Here is a 22,642-nt window from a genome sequence, read left to right as displayed (position 1 = left end):
AGTAGTAAAGCCAGTGACTGAGGGCAGATATTAATAGCCTGGAGAGGGTCCATGGTTATTGGCCCCCCCTGGCTAAAAACATCTGCCCCCAGCCACCCCAGAAAAGGCACATCTGGAAGATGCGCCTATTCTGGCACTTGGCCACTCTCTTCCCATTCCCGTGTAGCGGTGGGATATGGGGTAATGAAGGATTAATGCCACCTTGCTATTGTAAGGTGACATTAAGCCTAATTAATAATGGAGAGGCATCAATTATGACACCTATCCATTATTAATCCAATACTAGTAAAGGGTTAAAAAAAAAACCACACACACATTATTAAAAATTAATTTATTGAAAAAATCACAAAGGTTGTTGTATTAATTTATTCTACTCTCAATCCACTCACTGAAGACCCTCGATCTGTAACAAAAAAATAAAAATAAACCAACAATATACATACCTTCCGAGGATCTGGCACGTCCAACGATGTAAATCCATCTGAAGGGGTTAAAATATTTTGCAGACACGAGCTCCGCTAATGCAGGATGCTCATTTCTGCAAAACCCCGGCGAATGAAGCTAAATATAGGATTAATAATGGATAGGTGTCATAATTGACGCCTCTCCATTATTAATTAGGCTTAATGTCACCTTACAATAGCAAGGTGGCATTAACCCTTCATTACCCCATATCCCACCGCTACACGGGAATGGGAAGAGAGTGGCCAAGTGCCAGAATAGGCGCATCTTCCAGATGTGCCTGTTCTGGGGTGGCTGGGGGCAGATGTTTTTAGCCAGGGGGGGCCAATAACCATGGACCCTCTCCAGGCTATTAATATCTGCCCTCAGTCACTGGCTTTACTACTGTGGCAGAGAAAATTGTGCGGGAGCCCACGCCAATTTTTTCCGTCATTTAACCCCTTATTTTACTAGCTAGAACGGCCAAATTTTGCATATATACACTACTAACATTAGTAGTGTGGAATATGCAAAAAAAATGGTGATATGAGATGGTTTACTGTATGTAAACCAGGTCTCATATCATGTCGGGTTTAGGAAGGAGAAAGCAAAAGCCGGTAATTGAATTACCAGCTTTAAAGCTATCTCGCGCTGGAAGAAATATAAATATATATATATAGGTGTCTCCCTGACATATATATATGTATACAGTTAGGGCCAGAAATATTTGGACAGTGACACAAGTTTTGTTATTTTAGCTGTTTACAAAAACATGTTCAGAAATACAATTATATATATAATATGGGCTGAAAGTGCACACTCCCAGCTGCAATATGATAGTTTCCACATCCAAATCGGAGAAAGGGTTTAGGAATCATAGCTCTGTAATGCATAGCGTCCTCTTTTTCAAGGGACCAAAAGTAATTGGACAATGGACTCTAAGGGCTGCAATTAACTCTGAAGGCGTCTCCCTCGTTAACCTGTAATCAATGAAGTAGTTAAAAGGTCAGGGGTGGATTCCAGGTGTGTGGTTTTGCATTTGGAAGCTGTTGCTGTGAGCAGACAACATGCGATCAAAGGAACTCTCAATTGAGGTGAAGCAGAACATCCTGAGGCTGAAAAAAAAGAAAAAATCCATCAGAGAGATAGCAGACATGCTTGGAGTAGCAAAATCAACAGTTGGGTACATTCTGAGAAAAAAGGAATTGACTGGTGAGCTTGGGAACTCAAAAAGGCCTGGGCGTCCACGGATGACAACAGTGGTGGATGATCGCCGCATACTTAATTTGGTGAAGAAGAACCCGTTCACAACATCAACTGAAGTCCAGAACACTCTCAGTGAAGTAGGTGTATCTGTCTCTAAGTCAACAGTAAAGAGAAAACTCCATGACAGTAAATACAAAGGGTTCACATCTAGATGCAAACCATTCATCAATAACAAAAATAGACAGGCCAGAGTTAAATTTGCAGAAAAACACCTCAAGAAGCCAGCTCAGTTCTGGAAAAGTATTCTATGGACAGATGAGACAAAGATCAACCTGTACCAGAATGATGGGAAGAAAAAAGTTTGGAGAAGAAAGGGAACGGCACATGATCCAAGGCACACCACATCCTCTGTAAAACATGGTGGAGGCAACGTGATGGCATGGGCATGCATGGCTTTCAATGGCACTGGGTCACTTGTGTTTATTGATGACATAAGAGCAGACAAGAGTAGCCGGATGAATTCTGAAGTGTACCGGGATATACTTTCAGCCCAGATTCAGCCAAATGCTGCAAAGTTGATTGGACGGCGCTTCATAGTACAGATGGACAATGACCCCAAGCATACAGCCAAAGCTACCCAGGAGTTCATGAGTGCCAAAAAGTGGAACATTCTGCAATGGCCAAGTCAATCTCCAGATCTAAACCCAATTGAGCATGCATTTCACTTGCTCAAATCCAGACTTAAGACGGAAAGACCCACAAACAAGCAAGACCTGAAGGCTGCGGCTGTAAAGGCCTGGCAAAGCATTAAGAAGGAGGAAACCCAGCGTTTGGTGATGTCCATGGGTTCCAGACTTAAGGCAGTGATTGCCTCCAAAGGATTTGCAACAAAATATTGAAAATAAAAATATTTTGTTTGGGTTATGTTTATTTGTCCAATTACTTTTGACCTCCTAAAATGTGGAGTGTTTGTAAAGAAATGTGTACAATTCCTACATTTTCTATCAGATATTTTTGTTCAACCCTTCAAATTAAACGTTACAATCTGCACTTGAATTCTGTTGTAGAGGTTTCATTTCAAATCCAATGTGGTGGCATGCAGAGCCCAACTCGCGAAAATTGTGTCACTGTCCAAATATTTCTGGCCCTAACTGTGTATACCTATTCTATGTGTATATATCTACTCTAATCTAACCTGTCAGTGTGATTTTACTGTACTCTGCGCTGAATTGCCGGCTTTTCTAAGGAGACCCGTGCGTAAAAATCGGACAGCAATACGGATGTCATACGGATGTTGCGATAAAAAAAATCGCATCACACTCGCATGACACTCGCATGGCACTCGCATGGCACTCGCAGACGTTACATCAGTTTTTTCGGTCCGTAAATCGGACCGTTTTTTTCTCACACAAGTGGAAAGGGGCCCTTAATCTCACAGTTGTGGTCTACCTATGATATCAATTACAGGCGTCTCTCATCTTTTTAAGTGGGAGAACCTACACATGCATTCCAGCATACAGCTTGCTTGTAAAAAATAAGAAAGACAGCTCTTTACAAAAAAGAAATGTAAAAAGATGTCACTTATATCTTTGTCGATGTCACAGCGACAAAAAGCATATTTTCTCAGTCTAGCCTACTTTCAATATTTTTCTCCAGCAGGAAAAATATTACTCAAACGTAAAATGTCATAATCATTTGTAGCGCTTCAGGAATGAAAAACATGTGTTGTAATTAATAAATTCAGAGGATCAATTCAGTCACACAGATTCTGCAGCTCCTGTACCTCTCCTATCACTATGTCCCCTTATCACTTTAATTTACAGCTCTGGAAAAAATTAAGAGCCCACCCCATCAAAACCTTGTCATGGGCAGCCGAATCTCCAGATTTGAACCCCATTGAAAACCTCTTGAATGCAATCAAGAGGATGATGGATAGTCACAAACCATCAAACAAAGAAGAACTGCTTACATTTTTGTACCAGGAGTGGCATACGGTCACTCAAAATCAGTGTGAAAGACTGGTGGAAAGCATGCCAAGACGCATGAAAGCTGTGATTAAAAATCATGGTTATTCCACAAAATATTGACTTCTGAACTCTTCCTCAGTTAAAACATTAATATTGTTGTTTCAGAATGATTATGAACTTGTTTTCTTTGCATTATCTGAAAGCACTGGTTTTTTTTTAAATTTTGATGATTTTTCTTTGTCAGAAAAAAATACAAAATTTATTGCTTGGAAATTTGGAGATATGTTGTCAGAAGTTTATAGAATAAAATAACAATTTACATTTTACTCAAAAATATACCTATAAAGAGAAAAATCAGACAAACTGAACATTTTGCAGTGGTCTCTTAATTTTTGCCAGAGCTGTATGTGTATTATTCAAAGACAATCACTCCCATTTTCTATGTTCTTCAGCACTGCAGTAATCCACCACACTCTGTTTACAGTTCTCCACTCTTTTAGGCTATGTGCACACGTAGAAAAAGAGGTGCAGAATTTTCTGCACAAAATCCGCATCTCCTGGCAGAATCCTCAGTCGCGGATTTGCCGCGGTTTTTATGCGGATTTTGTGCGTTTTTTATGCAGAATTGATGCGGATTTTGTTCGGATTTTCTGCGGTTTTTGCCACTGCAGATTTTTAACATGGAGGGGTGCAGAAACGCTGCAGATCCGCACAAAAGAAGTGACATGCACTTCTTTGAAATCCGCTGCAATTCCGCACTGATTTTTCCACACCATCTGCACAGCATTTTTTTATCCCATTGAATAACATTGCACTGTACATCACAGTGCGGATCTGCAGCGTTTCTGCGCGGAAAAATCCGCTGCGGATCCGCAGCAAATCCGCATCGTGTGCACATAGCCTTAGTCTTTTCTTTCACAGCCTCTCATGATGAGCTGTGCGCTCTGACTGCCTCCATCTAGGCTGTTTTCCTTACTTAATCTTTTATAGTGGCTATGATAGTCCCTCCCGATTTAATGTACTAGACTATGATGTCATATCTGCAAAACATCATGGGATGCTTGCGCGTGCTTTGATGCCTCTGTGTTTGGGAATGTGTGAAATGGCACAAATCCAATTGAGAATTGTTTGAATTAGTTGAGAACTGCAAATTTAATGAAATTCAATATAAAGCAACACTCCAACATTTTTTATTTATTTCAGCGCTGGAGTTGTGCTACTAATCTAAGTTTCCTGCCCCTAGTCTTGTACTTACCAGCCCCCGTCTTCAGCTCTTCCCGACGCTGCTCTGGTCCCAATCTGCCATTTTGTGACCACAACTTCTGATTGAGGTCAGAGGTGAATTCTGAGGTAAAGTGTAAGTCTATGAGGGACTCGTTCTGGCTCTCATAGACTTATATAGAGATGTGACTTTTGGATCGCCCAGCAAACAGTGTGTAATAATTATAGGGGATAACTCAGGAGACTCTTTGCGTGGAACAAGACAACTACAGGACACAGTTCTATAATTGGTAAAGTCTATATTATCACACGGTAATTCAAACAGGTGCAGAGAGAAACTCAAGTCCACAACACTTGGTGTAAATATTAAACGCAGCTAAACAGTCTATAGGGAACTTCAGAGGAAAATGCAATCAAGCAGAAAGTCTATGAAGCACAGTTATTCTTGAGAATACTTGACACGAATAAGTCCTTGTTTAGTCCAAACACAGATAGATATGCTTATAAGGCAGTTCAAATAATATCTTAGCTCAACCAGGGAGGCCTGGGTAATAGTCTCAGGTTTTTGCAGAGCAGCAACAGCTTACATGTCCAGCAAATGCAGATAGAAGTAAACACAAGTAGCCAGATGAAGGAGGATTCCTGGAAACCGGTGTATGCAGCAGGAACTCAGAGCAGTGTAGCAGGATAACCACACAGGTTCACAGGAGCAGGTACAAGGCCAGGAAGCCACCAGGGTCAGAAGCTGGATGCAAGGCCGAATACTCTAGCACAGACTAAAGGCTGGGGTGGAGTTATATAGCAGGAAGACAGAGTGCACATGAGACCAAAGACGCCATCTTGGAAAAGGGCAGTAATGCACAAAAGGTAATCAAAAAATGTTCAGAGTCCTGACACAGTGGAGCGATCTGGCAGGTCACAAACTGTTGGAGACTAGTGATGAGCGAGTGTACTCATTGCTCGGGTTTTCCCGAGCACACTCGGGTGGTCTCTGAGTATTTGTACCTGCTCGTAGATTTAGTTTTTTGTTGACGCAGCTGCATAATTTACGGCTGCTAGCCAGCAGGAGTACATGTGGGCGTTGCCTGGTTGCTAGGGAATCCCCACATGTATTCAAGCTGTCTAACAGCTGTAAATCATGCAGCTGAGGCAAGGAAAACTAAATCTCCGAGCAGTTACAAATACTCGGAGACCACCCGAGCGTGCTCGGGAAAACCCAAGCAACGAGTATACTCGCTCATCACTATTGGAGACTAATGCTGGGAACAGATGAAGACAGAGGCTGGTAAGTATGAGATTAAGTGCTGGTAACTTAGATTAGTAGCACCACTCCAGCACTGCAATAAAAACCCTGCGGGAGTGGTGCTTTGAAGTTGATTCACAGCAGATCGACTCAATCATTTCTAGTTGTTACACATTACATGGCTTGGTAACTAGTCAAGTGGTGCCCTGCTAATGTTCTCTGTCAGCCTTACCTCTTTTGATACCAAATAACAAAAACAAACCATAAATCAATACTTATGAAGAAAAAAATGTTCAGCTCACCCTTTGGCATCCTTGGACAGCAGGATCCACACCGTTGCACGGAGCCGCCCTGGCCTGGCAGATACAAATCCAAATACACAGTAATCTCCAGTGATTTCAGGCAGGAAGGTAAGTATAAAAATTATTCCTTTATTTCTTTCATTAAATGAGCATATTACAGACAGTGGATACCCCAGTGGATGGTAAAAAATCTGACACGTTTCAACTCAGAAGAATCTTAATGATTAAGACTTTTCTGAGTTGAAACGGGTCGGATATTTTACCATCCACTGGGGTATCCACTGCCTGTAATATGCTTTTTTAATAAAATAAATACAGGAATAATTTTTATACTTACCTTCCTGCCTGAGATCGCTGGAGATTACTGTGTACATAAATCGATACTTGGGTCACAACTGACCTTGTCCTCTATCTAAACGTACCGTCACACTAAGCGACGCTGCAGCGATACCGACAACGATGTTGATCGCTGCAGCGTCGCTGTTTGGTCGCTGGAGAGCTGTCACACAGATAGCTCTCCAGCGACCAACTATGCAAAGTCCCCGGGTAACCAGGGTAAACATCGGGTTACTAAGCACAGGGCCGCGCTTAGTAACCCGATGTTTACCCTGGTTACCGTTGTGAATGTAAAAAAACAAACACTACATACTTACATTCCCGGTCTCTGGTCATGTCCCTCGCCTTCAGCTTCCAGCACTGACTGAGCGCCAGCCGTAAAGTACAGCGGTGACGTCACCGCTGTGCTCTGCATTACGGCTGGCCGGCGATCACCAGTCAGTGCGGGAAGCTGAAGGCAAGGGACATGATCAGAGACCGGGAATGTAAGTATGTAGTGTTTGTTTTTTTACATTCACAACAGTAACCAGGGTAAACATCGGGTTACTAAGCGCGGCCCTGCGCTTAGTAACCCGATGTCTACCCTGGTTACCAGTGACGACATCGCTGAATCGGCATCACACACGCCAATTCAGTGATGTCAGCGGGAGATCCAGCGACAAAATAAAGTGCTGGACTTTCCCCAGCGACCAACGATCTCCCAGCAGGGGCCTGATCGTTGGTCGCTGTCACACATAACGATTTAGTTAACGATATCGTTGCTACGTCACAAAAAGCAACGATATCGTTAACGATATCGTTATGTGTGACTGTACTGTAACATGCAGTGAATACATTCAAGCACTGTACTCAGTGTAAGTGATAATGGTAAATTTCCAGAAAGCATGAAGATAGAGCGTTGTTACATATTGAGACTGCTGCTTAGTAAATATCACAACTAGAAAGTATTCAGTAGGCATCCACACAGTAAAGTGTATTTTATTTTAACACTACTTGTAAGGCTCTCTAGCCTTCACATCTTCTTAAGCGCTACAATTGGCCTCTCCTATGCCAAGGTTTTTGGTTTGCGTCATTGGTATACATAGTAGACTAAGCTTAAGGGAAAAGTATACTGTAAAAAGAAATGTTTGTTTTTTTCAAATAGTACAGTATACTGTGCCTTATGCAATTTTTTGCACAATAATTGTTTAGCAATATATTCTGCTGTTATAATTAAAGTATTCCTACATACAGTAATTCTATGATCTACTATTCCTGATGTATCTACATACTGATTTCTTATGAACAGATTGCATGAATTTCTACCTGACAATGCAAACTTCGACAATGTTGGTAACTGACAGTGAATTATCCAGATGGCAGCTACACAGAGAGATGCATCATCTCTACAGGCTACAAAGAGTCAGAGTGTAACGAAGCATGTAGTTACTGCAGCAAAATGGTGGGAGGTGAAGAGGGAGACTGGGGGTGGGGAAGACACAAGGGGGTAACAGCCGTGCCCCTACTGTGAGAAGAGACTGAGGGAATAGGGTAGCATGCCCCCCGAGAGCAAAAGTGCAGAGGTAGCCTCTCAATTAGAGTCACTCTAATGAAATTAAAAGCCATTAGATCATTCACCGCTGAGGCCTGCAAGTTACCTACATGTCAAAGGAATTTGGCTAAGCCAACAGGATGAGAGGGGCCTCATGAGCTAGGATGTCTCCCTTGCTGGCGAGACTTGGCTTCTGCTGACGCCAAATGTTATAATGGTGATGTACATGTAGCCATCCATTTTTAATGAAAACAGATATTTTCTTTACACCTATGTAATTGAAGGTCTTAGATGTCTTATTTTTATGAGACGCTCAGAACAGCAGTAAAATCATAGAATAAAATCTGTTTTTATTTTCTAGAAACTTCCCAGCTTTGCCCAGTTTGTCAATATCAAGAAATGTATTTACCTACTATTACACCAATATGTATGTGTGCAATGTCTTTTCAATTGGAGCAAATAATCATGTACCTTTACAATGATGCTTCTATGACATATTCAATGAATTAATTACATTGTGATTATATAACAAAGTTCATACATAGTTATAAGGGGTTAATCCATAATTCTAGAAAAGTGAGGATGACATGCATGAATTTGACCAACTCTGCATGCAGAACAATGAACACAGATTCAACCTGAAATAGTAGGCAACGTATGTTTCAGGTCTGTTAGTCACCATTAGGGCAAGATAGGGAAACCATGCACCTGATTCATTAAAGAGTTCCTGTTATGTCCTCAAGCACAGATATAGGAGTAGTCTGCATGTTACTAGCGTTACAATGCTTTCTGGTTACCTTACTGAAAATGTGACTGCAAGGAGAAAATGAACTTTATTCCTTCTTGGAGCTGCCATCTTTCAGTCACGGAGGCATGTCAGATCAGCTACAGCAGGGGTCCCCAACTCCAGGCCTCGAGGGCCGCCAACAGTGCAGGTTTTCAGGATTTCTTTAGTATTGCATCGGTGGTAATGTGATCATCTGCACAGGTGATGATTCCAACCCCTGTGCAATACTAAGGAAATCCTGAAAACCTGCACTGTTGGCGGCCCTCGAGGCCTGGAGTTGGGGACCACTGAGCTACAGTCATTGCTTGCATCATTGTGAGCGACAGTTGTGAGCATGTCATGGCACTATGATTGACAGCTCGCTCTGCACAGATGTGCTGCAGAGCGAGCTGTCAACCAAAGTGTTGGGGTGTGCTTACAGCTGCCTCTCACTATGTATTGTGTGGTGACTGGATCCACTTTGGGCACAGCTCTATGACTGAAAGCTGTCGGCTTCTGGGAGGAAATAAGTTGTTTTTCTTCCAGTAACGGTGCTTTCATGGACAGTTGGTAATGCTTTTAACCTGCAGATTAACCCTATATCTGGAGGTTAATATTGTTTGGGGGCATGACAGATTCCCTTTAAGACTGGCATTGCGCTGGAATAAGACGCACTTAATTCATTAAGAGGCACATGCCAATTAATGTATGAGGCACATCTTACAACTGTCAGAAACTGGAGTAACATTTCTGACATGACTTTTGCCACGCACTGTCTCATTATAGCTGTTGCTGTTGCATATAAATAAACAAGAAAGGCAGTTGCCACCTATACACAATCAGAATATAGCACCAGTCAGATAAATGTACAAACACAGGAATAGAGGATTCTAAAGGTACCATTACACTAAACGACTTACCAACGATCACGACCAGCGATACGACCTGGCTGTGATCGTTGGTAAGTCGTTGTGTGGTCGCTGGGGAGCTGTCACACAGACAGCTCTCTCCGGCGACCAACGATCTGGGAAATGACTTCGGCATCATTGAAACTGTCTTCAACGATGCCGAAGTCCCCGAGTAACCAGGGTAAACATCGGGTTACTAAGTGCAGGGCCACGCTTAGTAACCCGATATTTACCCTGATTACCATTGTAAAAGTAAAAAAAAAAAAAAACAGTACATATTCACATTCCGATGCCTGTCACGTCCCCCGGCGTCAGCTTCCCGCACTGACTGTCAGCGCCGGCCGTAGAGCAGAGCACAGCGGTGACGTCACCGCTGTGCTCTGCTTTACGGCCAGCACTGACAGTCAGTGCAGAGAAGCTGACGGCAGGGGACGTGACAGACATCGGAATGTGAGTGCGGCCCTGCACTTAGTAACCCGATGTTTACCCTGGTTACAGGTGAACACATCGCTAGATCGGTGTCACACACGCCGATCTAGCGATGACAGCGGGGTGATCAGCGACCAAAAAAAGGTCCTGATTATTCCCCACGACCAACGATCTCCCAGCAGGGGCCTGATCGTTGGTCGCTGTCACACATAAAGATATCGTTAGCGGGATCATTGCTACGTCACAAAAAGCATGACGTTGCAACGATATCGTTAACGAAATCGTTATGTGTGAAGGTACCTTAACACCTGGATGCAAATTCCAGGTTTAGAATGATAAATAGATGCACAGATTATAAAACGTTGCCACTGAACACATCCAGCTAACCAAGCCAGTCAAATAAATGTGTAGATATGCAGAAATCACTTAGAAAATAGTAGCTCCTAGATAACCACTGCACAATCTATCTCAAAAGGGTACAGGTTCCAGAAAATTTATAAATAACAACTGGGCAATGACCCATGGAAATAAATCATACTACCTGTACCCATGGATACGCCTAACGTGTGCAATGTGAGCCCTGTAGGCACTTGAAAACAAGTCAATTAGCTGGGAAGAGACAACAAGGAGCAGGGGGGCGAGCAAAAGGTGCCCTAACGATTTTTGGCCTCAATGTAGTGCGCAGTGTCAGCAAGCTGGATTTGCGTCCTAGGTCATGGGTCTTCCAGTAGGACAATGACTCCAAACATACTACAGGAAGCACCCAGAAATGGATGGAAGCAAAGTGCTAGAGAGTTCTGAAGTGGTCAACAATTTTGTCCAGCCCATTTTTGGGGGTTTTGATTGAAAATTATGTCCAATTTGCCTTTTTTATCTATTTTTTGTGTTGTTCCCATACACACAAATGAAATAAACATATGTGTAATTACAATAATTTTCTGGTAGAAATACTTCATTTTCTGGAACAATTTCAAGGGTGCCAACACTTTCAGCCATGACTGTAAACTACAAGTCTGCAGTCACTTTACGTGACTGCAGACTTGTGAATCTTCACATTGTGTGCACTGTATGCCCTGTGGATTCTCCGATTCCGGGAATTTCCATACTTCCGCCGACATTGCAGTTAGACTGTATCCGGCCTCCACTTGCATTGAGCAAGGCAGCACCCATCTTTTGGTATGTGACTGCATGCATGCAAATCACACATTTGTGGTCAGTTGCCCACCCCTCCTGACAATGGAGAAACCTCACAGCTCATGGTGTGCGCGATGTGATGATTCACAAGTCTACAGTCACACAGAGTGCTCAAGACTGGACAACCACTTTTATACTTTTTTTTATTACCAATATGTCACTGTTGAATACTGAAAGTTTACATTCCCTATCTAGTATGCAAAACAGTTACAGTACACAGTTACAGGGGATGTGCAATCAATGAGTTAACATTTATTTTCAAATCCCAGATTTTTTTTTTTTTTTTTAAAGTTAACATAATTGCCTTGAAAGAGAGGGCAAAAGCCTATTTCTGCACCTGGCACCTAACCCTAAAGGCCCCTTCACATTTAGCGACGCTGCAGCGATACCGACAACGATCCGAATCGCTGCAGCGTCGCTGTTTGGTCGCTGGAGAGCTGTCACACAGACCGCTCTCCAGCGACCAACGATGCCGGTAACCAGGGTAAACATCGGGTAACTAAGCGCAGGGCCGCGCTTAGTAACCCGATGTTTACCCTGGTTACCATGCTAAAAGTAAAAAAAAACAAACAGTACATACTTACCTACAGCCGTCTGTCCTCCAGCGCTGCGCTCTGCTTCTCTGCTCTCCTCCTGTACTGTCTGGGAGCCGGAAAGCAGAGCGGTGACGTCACCGCTCTGCTTTCCGGCTCACAGCCAGTACAGGAGGAGTGCAGAGCGCAGCGCTGGAGGACAGACAGCTGTAGGTAAGTATGTACTGTTTGTTTTTTTTTACTTTTAGCATGGTAACCAGGGTAAACATCGGGTTACTAAGCGCGGCCCTGCGCTTAGTTACCCGATGTTTACCCTGGTTACAAGTGAAGACATCGCTGGATCGGTGTCACACACGCCGATCCAGCGATGTCTCCAGGGAGATCCAGCGACGAAATAAAGTTCTGGACTTTATTCAGCGACCAACGATCTCCCAGCAGGGGCCTGATCGTTGGTCGCTGTCACACATAACGATTTCATTAACGATATCATTGCTACGTCACAAATAGCAACGATATCGTTAACAATATCGTTATGTGTGAAGGTACCTTTAGAATGGTTACTCTTCCAGATTCTGTAAACTATATGGATTTTCCTATTCAGAGGTGGAAATCTTTACAGGTCTAAAAAGGGGCATTCGTTGACATCAGTTAACTCTTAACAAAAGGAAGATTGAATGATGCCATAGAATTTCTTATACGTTTCTTATAGGAAATATCTATATCCTGTGGTCAATTACATCTGAACTAACCCAAAATAATTGAGATGTTCATCCAATTTATTAATGGTAGAAAAAAAGTATTTGCCTCAATGTGCGGTCTAATGTGCCTCCAATTTGTCTTGTAGCGCAGTGTCGGACTGGGGTGCCGAGGGCCCACCAGAAACATTGTATTTGGGGGCCCACTTTTCACCTGCATACAAATATTACACTGCCCTCTTTCACAAATTTACCTACTTCTCTATATAATAATAAACTGGGTAGTTTGGTTAATGAATGATGAGATGCTGCTTTTTTCTATACAGAGTAAATCAAGTGAATTAAGCCAAGTACTGACCATACAATAGGGTTGGGGGCCCATATCTGAACAGAGGCCCACCGGGGGATTCCCCTGTTCCCCTATGGGCCAGTCCGAGCCTGCATGTAGGTATTAAATATTAGGTATGACTAGTAGTGATGTACTCACATGCTGTAGTTTCTGTATATCGTTTAGCAACTCTGCTGCAAAAAAAGTCACATGTGAATACATGACATTGATCTCTCTGTCTCAATAGTTACTTACTACAAGCGAACCCAGCATAGTCTGAGCCTGAAGTGATATTCCCATCAGGGTTTCTTCAGATGAGCATGCTATATGGACGTGTGCAATCCAAGCAAAACATCTGACAACACACTGACCCATGTAATTCAATAGGGCTGTTCAGATAACAGTTTTTTGTCACGGACCGAGTGTCTTTATGAAAAAAGCATATTATGCGCTATTCTCTTCCGTTTCTCAGTTGAGACTTGCCTATACAAGTCTATGGGTGCAATAAAATAATATGCTTGCCACATATGTCAAATGGATGTCATATGAATGTACAATACGGACACACGGGTTATAATATAGATGAAAACCATCTGAGTTTTCTGGATGATAATTGGATGCTTGTCTGACCTTGGCCTCAAACTCTGAACTATTTTTTGTTAAAATGCATTTGATAGGTTGGCCCAGGTAGAAAACAGATAGAAGGGAATTGTGGCATTATAGGCGCAGACAGATGGCCGTGTAACACGGACGACGATCGCAGCGCTGTGCCGGCTATCCTTACCCAAGCGTGGCTGCCTGTATTTCTGTACAGCTCTCACGCCATCGTCCAGTCCGAGGATTGCAATGCTATCATTGTCCGTGGTATATGGATGTCTGTCTGTGCCCTAAATCAGATTTCCTAAGGTTTGTTTGTAGCCTGTAACCCTGGAGACACATAGATCTGCATGGGAACTGTGGACTCAATAGTTTGATCTGTTACTTTGGAAACAGCAGAGCATTAAAAAATGGTTACAAACTGGCACATGCTTTTTATTGTAGTACTTCTAGGAAGCAGCTACTTTCACCAAAGTGGACAAGTATAAGGCTAGGTTCACCCACCAGGGTCGGAGTTTATATAACAGACCAGAAAAACAAAAACAAATTTGCCCCATGATGGACACAAATGTCACCAAATGGACCCTATGGTCATCAAACCGTAAAAATAGCGTAGCTTACAGTTCTTTTTCTTCCACAATGGGAGCTCTGATGCAAGTCTGCACTTAGCCTCTTCTCCTGTAGGCTACACTTACTTTTCCTTACCACAATATTCTATGTAGGACATAAAAGATTTACCAGTTAGAAACATCATGGCGTAATTCCTATAAAGTGAAGTACTCCAATATAATACAAAAATGATTACCAGAGAATAACCGTAAGCCACACATACAGTCAATTATTTAAAAAAATATCATTTTATTGACATCAATTAAAGCATAAATTCAAATGATTTCAAATGGAGGAGTGAAACAGGATAACAAAATTAATAAATCTCAAGTGAGATTGTAGACAATACATTTACATACATTTGTATTTGGATAAAATTGGGCGTTCTCTCTTTTCTATTTTGCAACCATTTGTCTGATCCTTTTTTTTTAAATTTAAGGCGATAGATGATCTGAACTTTTATAATGAATTAGGGAAAAACGGATGATACCCAGATAGAACACTGAAGTCTGAGTCTGATCCACAAAACAGATGAGAATAGGACATGTTATGAGTCTCACAGACTTTTTAAAATGAATGTGTGTATGGATCAGTGAAGCTGTATGGGTCTAGTCACTGTCCATTTAAAAAAATGGATGTGTGAATGTAGCCTTACATTGATATGTTAGAAAATCAGAAAATAATTAATATATATATGTATGTGTATATATATATATATATATATATATATATATATATATATATATAACCTTACAAACAAGTGGAGTCTTGCAGTTTATCCATTGAATGCTATCACCGAAACATTCCATTCACATGCTTTATGGAAGAACGTAGTCACATAAGAGCTTTCTTCTGTACGCTTCAGGATCAGTGTTGGATTTGTTCCTTTCATTCCTTTCCATCAAATTTAGAATAAAAGGATGAAAAGTCAGTTGCTAATTTAACTTGTGGTCTCGCAATAGAAAACATTCTGCTTTATTATACGATGATAATATGTAATGATATTGTGTTCTCTATTTTAGATCATCCTGAATTCCATGCACAAATACCAACCTCGGCTTCATATAGTTAAAGCAGATGAAAACAATGGATTTGGGTCCAAAAACACTGCTTTCTGTACCCACGTATTCTCTGAGACGGCATTTATAGCTGTAACATCTTACCAAAACCACAAGGTAAAAACTTTTTGCTAATAACTCGGTTCTCTTGCTACAAGTAATATTAAACTGACACTTTTGTGGCACACAAATAAGGAAATAAATGAAATAGCACAGCGGCTGCTACTGCTTCCATCTGTCAGAAGGCAGAATATGCTGCAGCCATAGACCCCCATCTCCAAAGGATCTCACAAATAAATGTAAAGATGAAACAACTATTTGTGTTACTGTGGGTAGGCAGTGAAAGAGTTAATGAAAAAAATCTCTCATCCAAAGGTCCTTTTCTGAGCTGCCAAGTGTCTTAGGCTTATGCACACATTTTACGGGTTTCTGGAAAGAAGCACAGCCAGCCAATCCTTCTTTCTTCTCTAACATCTGTATATAAAGTGAACTATTTTGCCCATGTGGAGAAATGATAAAATGTAGAAAGAAATAAAATAAAAATATATACAGACCATTGGAAAAAATGTTACATTCACGTATTATGTTAACATTGGAGGGGAAAATTATAAAGTGCCTCTAGTGTAATCTGAACAGACTGACAACTGGGCCAAATAATGCAGCATATTTGTATCTTATCAATATTTTAATGCATCAATGTTCTCTAGCAATGTGCTTTACGCATGTTCACAAATATGTTTTTGTGCATCCTGAGATTTTTTCTTTTTGCTATTTTTTCTTGTAGCCATTTGCAGCAAAAATACCCAGCAACTGGCAAGTGGAAATTCACCTTTAGCTTTTAAAAATGTTATGATTATCTTCAGTCTCTTATAGATATGCCAGGCAACTCATAAAATAGAATCATCAACATTGAAATTGCAACACCTAAAGTGATAGCTTTATTTTAATCCAAGTGGGAGTCTTCCCCATTATGATGTTGACCAATCATTAGCAGGCAGCAAACATTCAAAGGCAAGAAGAACACAAAACGCACCTCAATAGCTTACAGCAGGATGTAATTACACTAATGTCTGTTGTGCTCCAGCAACTTGTGTGATTGCAGTGATATCAGGGCATGTTGTCATTACATCTCACACAGGAGAAGTTTGTTCTGGGCTCCTTCTGTGTGAGATGTAGTGAGATCCTGCTCTGATCTCACTGCAGAAGGAGAACAAACTGAGCACAACAGACAAAAGTGTAATAATTGACACATCTCTGGATAGACAGCTTGGGTGGGAGGGGATACAGCAGAGGTAACCTTGCTAGAAGAGGAGGAGAGGTGATATAAGTGTTTGTAATGTGACACAGCTAAACTCAGCTTTGCTGCCCCTCCCCCTTCACCGGCTGTATCATTACATCTCACACAGTGAGAAACCTAAGCTACTGTCATTTTCTGCTATTTTCAGCCTGATTATTACTGGTTAGCATCATAGAGGGAAAAAATGTGCACACCCCCAGTTAAATCTTTGTAATAACACCCACTTGCACTTAAAAAGTTAATTCATTAGGTGCCAAATATTTTCATTGCTAATATCTCAGCAACAAAGAAGTGAAATAAAAAAAAAACAACAAAAAAAACAAATACCTGTTATTCCACTTTGTAGCCTCTATTACATTGTGTTTCCAGTTCAACGTGAACATTTTGATGAAAGGTTCTCTTTGATGATATACAACTGATGAAAAAAAGATGAAAACAACATTTTCAAAGCCTTGTGATTTATTCAGTATAGAATATGATTGACATTCACAGAAATACATGCACTTATCTACCTTGGCACGTTATCAATGAGGTTATTAACCCCTATCCTCTGCAAACAATTTTCGTTTTTGCATTATAATTTTTTACTGACCTTTTTTAATAGCCATAACTTGAAACTGTGAAAAAAATACAGTTCAGCCATTGGTTTTTGAGTTTTCACTTTACAGCATTAATTGTGCAGTAAAAAATACCTGTAAACTTGATTTTCAAGGTTAGTACAATTACAAAGATACCAAACATATAGTTTTTTCTATTTTGCTGGCTTAAACAATTCTGAAGTTTGTAAAACATTTTTCTTTTGTGTCACCATTTTCCGAGACCCATACCTTTTTTATATTTTCATGAATGGAGCTGCATGGGGGTTTAGTTTTTGCATGCCTACTTTTTTTTTTTTTTTTGGGGGGGGGGAGGGTTGTATATACTATGCTTTGATCACTTCTTATTGCATTTCTTTAGCATTATTTTGGTGAACAAACAATCCCCCATGATTTTGGTGTTTCTATTTCTTTATTATTGTGATGTGTGCTGATCGGCTTACCGTATATACTCGTGTATAAGCCGAGTTTTATAGCACATTTTTTTGTGCTGAAAATGCCCCCCTTGGCTTATACATGAGTCAATTATTCCAGAAATATGGCAGGGGAGGGGATACGGCAGAGCAGCGGGTCACAGAGGCAGGAGCTGGCAGCTGTGGCTAAAGCCTGTGCCGCTACTAAAGAGAAATGAATATTCATTGCTCTTATAGCAGGCACAGTTACAGTCACAGCTGCTGGCTTCCAGCAGCTGTAAAAAAACAACTTCTACTTACCTTCCTGCGTGGCCTCGCTGCATCTCGTTCATTCCGATGCCAGCAGCACTTCCCGCAGAGTAATCTCGTGGCCCCACTCATTAAGGTGATGAATATTCATGCCTCTCCATAGGCGTGGAATGAATATTCATTACCTTAATTAGCGGGGCCACGTGATCTCTCGGCCCAAAGAGCTGCTGGCGTTGGAACGCAATGCAGCGAGGGCACGCAGGCAAGGTAAGTAGGATGTGTTTTTTTATGGGAACCATGCATATAAGGACAGCGATGGGGGAGCCATGCATACAAAGACAAGGACTGGTGAGCCATGCATACATGGACTGGGAGTGCGGAGCCATGCATGCAAGGACAGGGACAGTGAGCCATGTATATGAGTCGCCCGCCAGGGCCTAGGGGTACACGGTACCGTGTCCAGTCATTGTTAAAGTGGAGGTCACTGTGGTGGTGACCTGGTCCGTGGCCCTGGTCGCCCAAGTAAAAGGGGAACAGTCTTTAAAGGGAATGCGAAAATAATAAAAGTTCATGATGCCACCTCTGGTTTTCGTTCAGAGGTAACCAACACTGCTTAAAGGGGTCCTCTGGGGCGATCGTGCTGCAGCAAAAATGGTGTAGCTTCTCACAGGTGAAGAGGGGTCGCCAGGGCTCCCGGTGTGTTTGGCCAGAGTGGTGTCCTGCCAGAATAAACGAAGTACATGAGGTTGCAATATCTTTACTTGGTATACTGTTGGCAATTAGTTTCAGTCCAGGGTACTGTCAACAGGTAACGGTGGAGTCCAGGCAGCCTGTAAACATATTGAACCCCCTTGGTCAGGTCATATCGGGAGCCATCCACTATGCACTGAATATTTGTCCCTTGCTGCCTGCGGCTTTCTGGCAAGGTCCTCTTTCTCTCCTGTCCTGGGACAGTACCTGCACGGTAGGCAACTCGAGCCGTTTCCTTGAGGTCTCTATTCACAGTGACTCTGGGCTCTGGTTGTTGCTGTACCTTAGGTGTAATGTAGGCAAGTCCCTTTCAGTTTCCTGCCCTCCGGGTTCTGCCGTGGGACTTGTAGTTCCTCACAGCCTTGGGCTCCCGATGCCCGGTTTTTGTGCTCTAGCTTAGAGGGAGCCCACTGGCAGCTCTCATCTAGCTTCTGACTTCTCCTGTGCTCCTTCTCTGCTCCTTGTCTGCAGCAGACTAACTAACTCCTCCTCCAGACCAGAATGTACATTATCTAGGGAAGCTTCTCTGAAAACCAGGTTCAGAGCTCCCCCTTCTGGCCTGGAGTCAGAATATGTTGAATGTACAGCTTACCTGCCAAAGGGATTCTCCTCATTTCCAGGCATGGGATCACCCTCCCCGAGAGAAAGGCAATACCACTGTGGTACCTGAACTCCTGGGGTGCCACACATACAAGGACAGGGAGGGGGGAGCCATGGATACAAGGACAGGGACTGGGGAGCCATGCATACGAGGACAGGGACCAGGGAGCCATGCATACAAGGACAGAAACAGGGAGCCATGCATGCAAGGACGGGACAGGGAGCCATGCATACCATGATAGGGATGAGGGGACAATGCATACCCAGCTTATACTCGAGTAAATAAGTTTACCCAATTTTTTGTGGCAAAGTTAGGTGCCTCGGCTTATACACAGATTGGCTTAAAGTCGAGTATATACGGTAATTAGATTTTGAATGATTGAACTTTTCTGGAAGCAGAGATGCCAAATATGTAATTTTGTTTATCTTTTAGACGTCTTTATTGTTAATTAGGAAAAAAGGGCAGTAATTAGAATTTTTATATATTTGAAAAACTTTTTTTTTCTACTTTTTACTTTATTTGTTAGTCCCCTTAGCAAACCATAAGCTATGTTCTCTAGGAAAAATACCGGCCTTTTATGACGTCCAGACACAGGATGGAAGTTAAAGAAGAAATCATATGATGTGCACAGGGGCCATTACCCGGCCACTGGCTGTTCTCCACAATCACATTCTCTGGAAACGGGGAGATTGCGGTGCTTCAATGATGCTGTCAGTGATTGACAGTGCATTTAAAAGGTTAACAACCGTGTTTGGCAGAGGTGCTCCAGGAGCCATTGTTCAATGTTGAGGGGTGTATACAGTTAGGGCCAGAAATATTTGGACAGTGACACAAGTTTTGTTATTTTAGCTGTTTACAAAAACATGTTCAGAAATACAATTATATATATAACTAGATGGCAGCCCGATTCTAAAGAATCGGGAGTCTAGAATCCATATATACTTTATTTATTCAAATGTAAGAATATTACAATTAATAAATAATAGTAAGAAAGAACAAAAAATGGCTGCACTCACCAGCTCTTGACAATTCTTGTTATTTAAGGTACAGTTACACAGGATCCATGAACATGCTTATGAGGGGAGGGATGAAAGACATCAGACGACAACTTTGCGTGTTGTGGCAAATGCCACAACAACGGTTCTTTGCTTAAGAACAATGTCAGGTAGTAGGAAAATACCCAGTTAATAATAGGCAATAGTTCTTTGCAGGAATGCAGATATTAATAAATAGGCAGTTTATATTGCAGAGAAATTGCTGGGCAATAATGGACAATGTCCTTATGTGGCAAATAATAGAGCAATATACCCAATGTGGCAAAGAAGAGGTTAATAAACGGCAGTCTCTCAGTATAACAGTCAGTGAATAATAGGCAGTATATGGAGAAAACACCAAACAAAAGTTCAAAATTGGTGTGAAAATGTCACTGAACCACTTCACAACTAAATATATATAGTTTTGGTAAATGGTATTATCATTTTTTTGACGAAATTCGGCAGGAGCTTGAAGAGCAACGTCACTGGGCCCGCCTCCACGCAGTAGAAACTTGCTGTGAGGTAAAAATTCAAAAATCACACCAAAATGGCGGGCGGAGTGTGTCACAGTACGGCACGTTTCTGATTGGTCGCTCGCAGCAGGCGGCAACCAATCAGACACTGGACACTGTTGATGTCACTTATCTCTGGACATTAGCTCCGGACATTATCTCCGGACATTAGCTCCGGACATTAGCTCCGGACAGGAAGTTGGCACAAATTGCAGGAAGTAGTATTCTAGGCAATTATATATTAGATATGGGCTGAAAGTGCACACTCCCAGCTGCAATATGATAGTTTCCACATCCAAATCGGAGAAAGGGTTTAGGAATCATAGCTCTGTAATGCATAGCGTCCTCTTTTTCAAGGGACCAAAAGTAATTGGACAATGGACTCTAAGGGCTGCAATTAACTCTGAAGGCATCTCCCTCGTTAACCTGTAATCAATGAAGTAGTTAAAAGGTCAGGGGTGGGTTCCAGGTGTGTGGTTTTGCATTTGGAAGCTGTTGCTGTGAGCAGACAACATGCGGTCAAAGGAACTCTCAATTGAAGTGAAGCAGAACATCCTGAGGCTGAAAAAAAAGAAAAAATCCATCAGAGAGATAGCAGACATGCTTGGAGTAGCAAAATCAACAGTTGGGTACATTCTGAGAAAAAAGGAATTGACTGGTGAGCTTGTGAACTCAAAAAGGCCTGGGCGTCCACGGATGACAACAGTGGTGGATGATCGCCGCATACTTAATTTGGTGAAGAAGAACCCGTTCACAACATCAACTGAAGTCCAGAACACTCTCAGTGAAGTAGGTGTATCTGTCTCTAAGTCAACAGTAAAGAGAAGACTCCATGACAGTAAATACAAAGGGTTCACATCTAGATGCAAACCATTCATCAATACCAAAAATAGACAGGCCAGAGTTAAATTTGCAGAAAAACACCTCAAGAAGCCAGCTCAGTTCTGGAAAAGTATTCTATGGACAGATGAGACAAAGATCAACCTGTACCAGAATGATGGGAAGAAAAAAGTTTGGAGAAGAAAGGGAACGGCACATGATCCAAGGCACACCACATCCTCTGTAAAACATGGTGGAGGCAACGTGATGGCATGGGCATGCATGGCTTTCAATGGCACTGGGTCACTTGTGTTTATTGATGACATAAGAGCAGACAAGAGTAGCCGGATGAATTCTGAAGTGTACCGGGATATACTTTCAGCCCAGATTCAGCCAAATGCTGCAAAGTTGATTGGACGGCGCTTCATAGTACAGATGGACAATGACCCCAAGCATACAGCCAAAGCTACCCAGGAGTTCATGAGTGCCAAAAAGTGGAACATTCTGCAATGGCCAAGTCAATCTCCAGATCTAAACCCAATTGAGCATGCATTTCACTTGCTGAAATCCAGACTTAAGACAGAAAGACCCACAAACAAGCAAGACCTGAAGGCTGCAGCTGTAAAGGCCTGGCAAAGCATTAAGAAGGAGGAAACCCAGCGTTTGGTGATGTCCATGGGTTCCAGACTTAAGGCAGTGATTGCCTCCAAAGGATTTGCAACAAAATATTGAAAATAAAAATATTTTGTTTGGGTTATGTTTATTTGTCCAATTACTTTTGACCTCCTAAAATGTGGAGTGTTTGTAAAGAAATGTGTACAATTCCTACATTTTCTATCAGATATTTTTGTTCAACCCTTCAAATTAAACGTTACAATCTGCACTTGAATTCTGTTGTAGGGGTTTCATTTCAAATTCAATGTGGTGGCATGCAGAGCCCAAATCGCGAAAATTGTGTCACTGTCCAAATATTTCTGGCCCTAACTGTATATAAAGAAAGATATTAG

At 41.9% G+C, this 22,642-nt stretch overlaps 1 protein-coding gene across 1 annotated transcript in view; it reads left to right on the top strand.

Annotated features, from left to right (window-relative positions):
- The window catches only part of TBX5 (T-box transcription factor 5), a 134,512-nt gene that overhangs the window by 80,240 nt on the left and 31,630 nt on the right, over nucleotides 1-22,642 (top strand). The window contains exon 4 of the mRNA XM_069759820.1: nucleotides 15,329-15,481. Coding sequence (XP_069615921.1) covers nucleotides 15,329-15,481 — 153 coding nt within the window. The remainder of the gene's footprint in view (nucleotides 1-15,328; nucleotides 15,482-22,642) is intronic.

This window comes from Ranitomeya imitator, chromosome 1, assembly GCF_032444005.1.
Source record: "Ranitomeya imitator isolate aRanImi1 chromosome 1, aRanImi1.pri, whole genome shotgun sequence".
NCBI lineage: Eukaryota > Metazoa > Chordata > Amphibia > Anura > Dendrobatidae > Ranitomeya > Ranitomeya imitator.
Note: the sequence above shows the minus strand (reverse complement) of the source record. Positions and strands in the feature narration are given on the sequence as shown.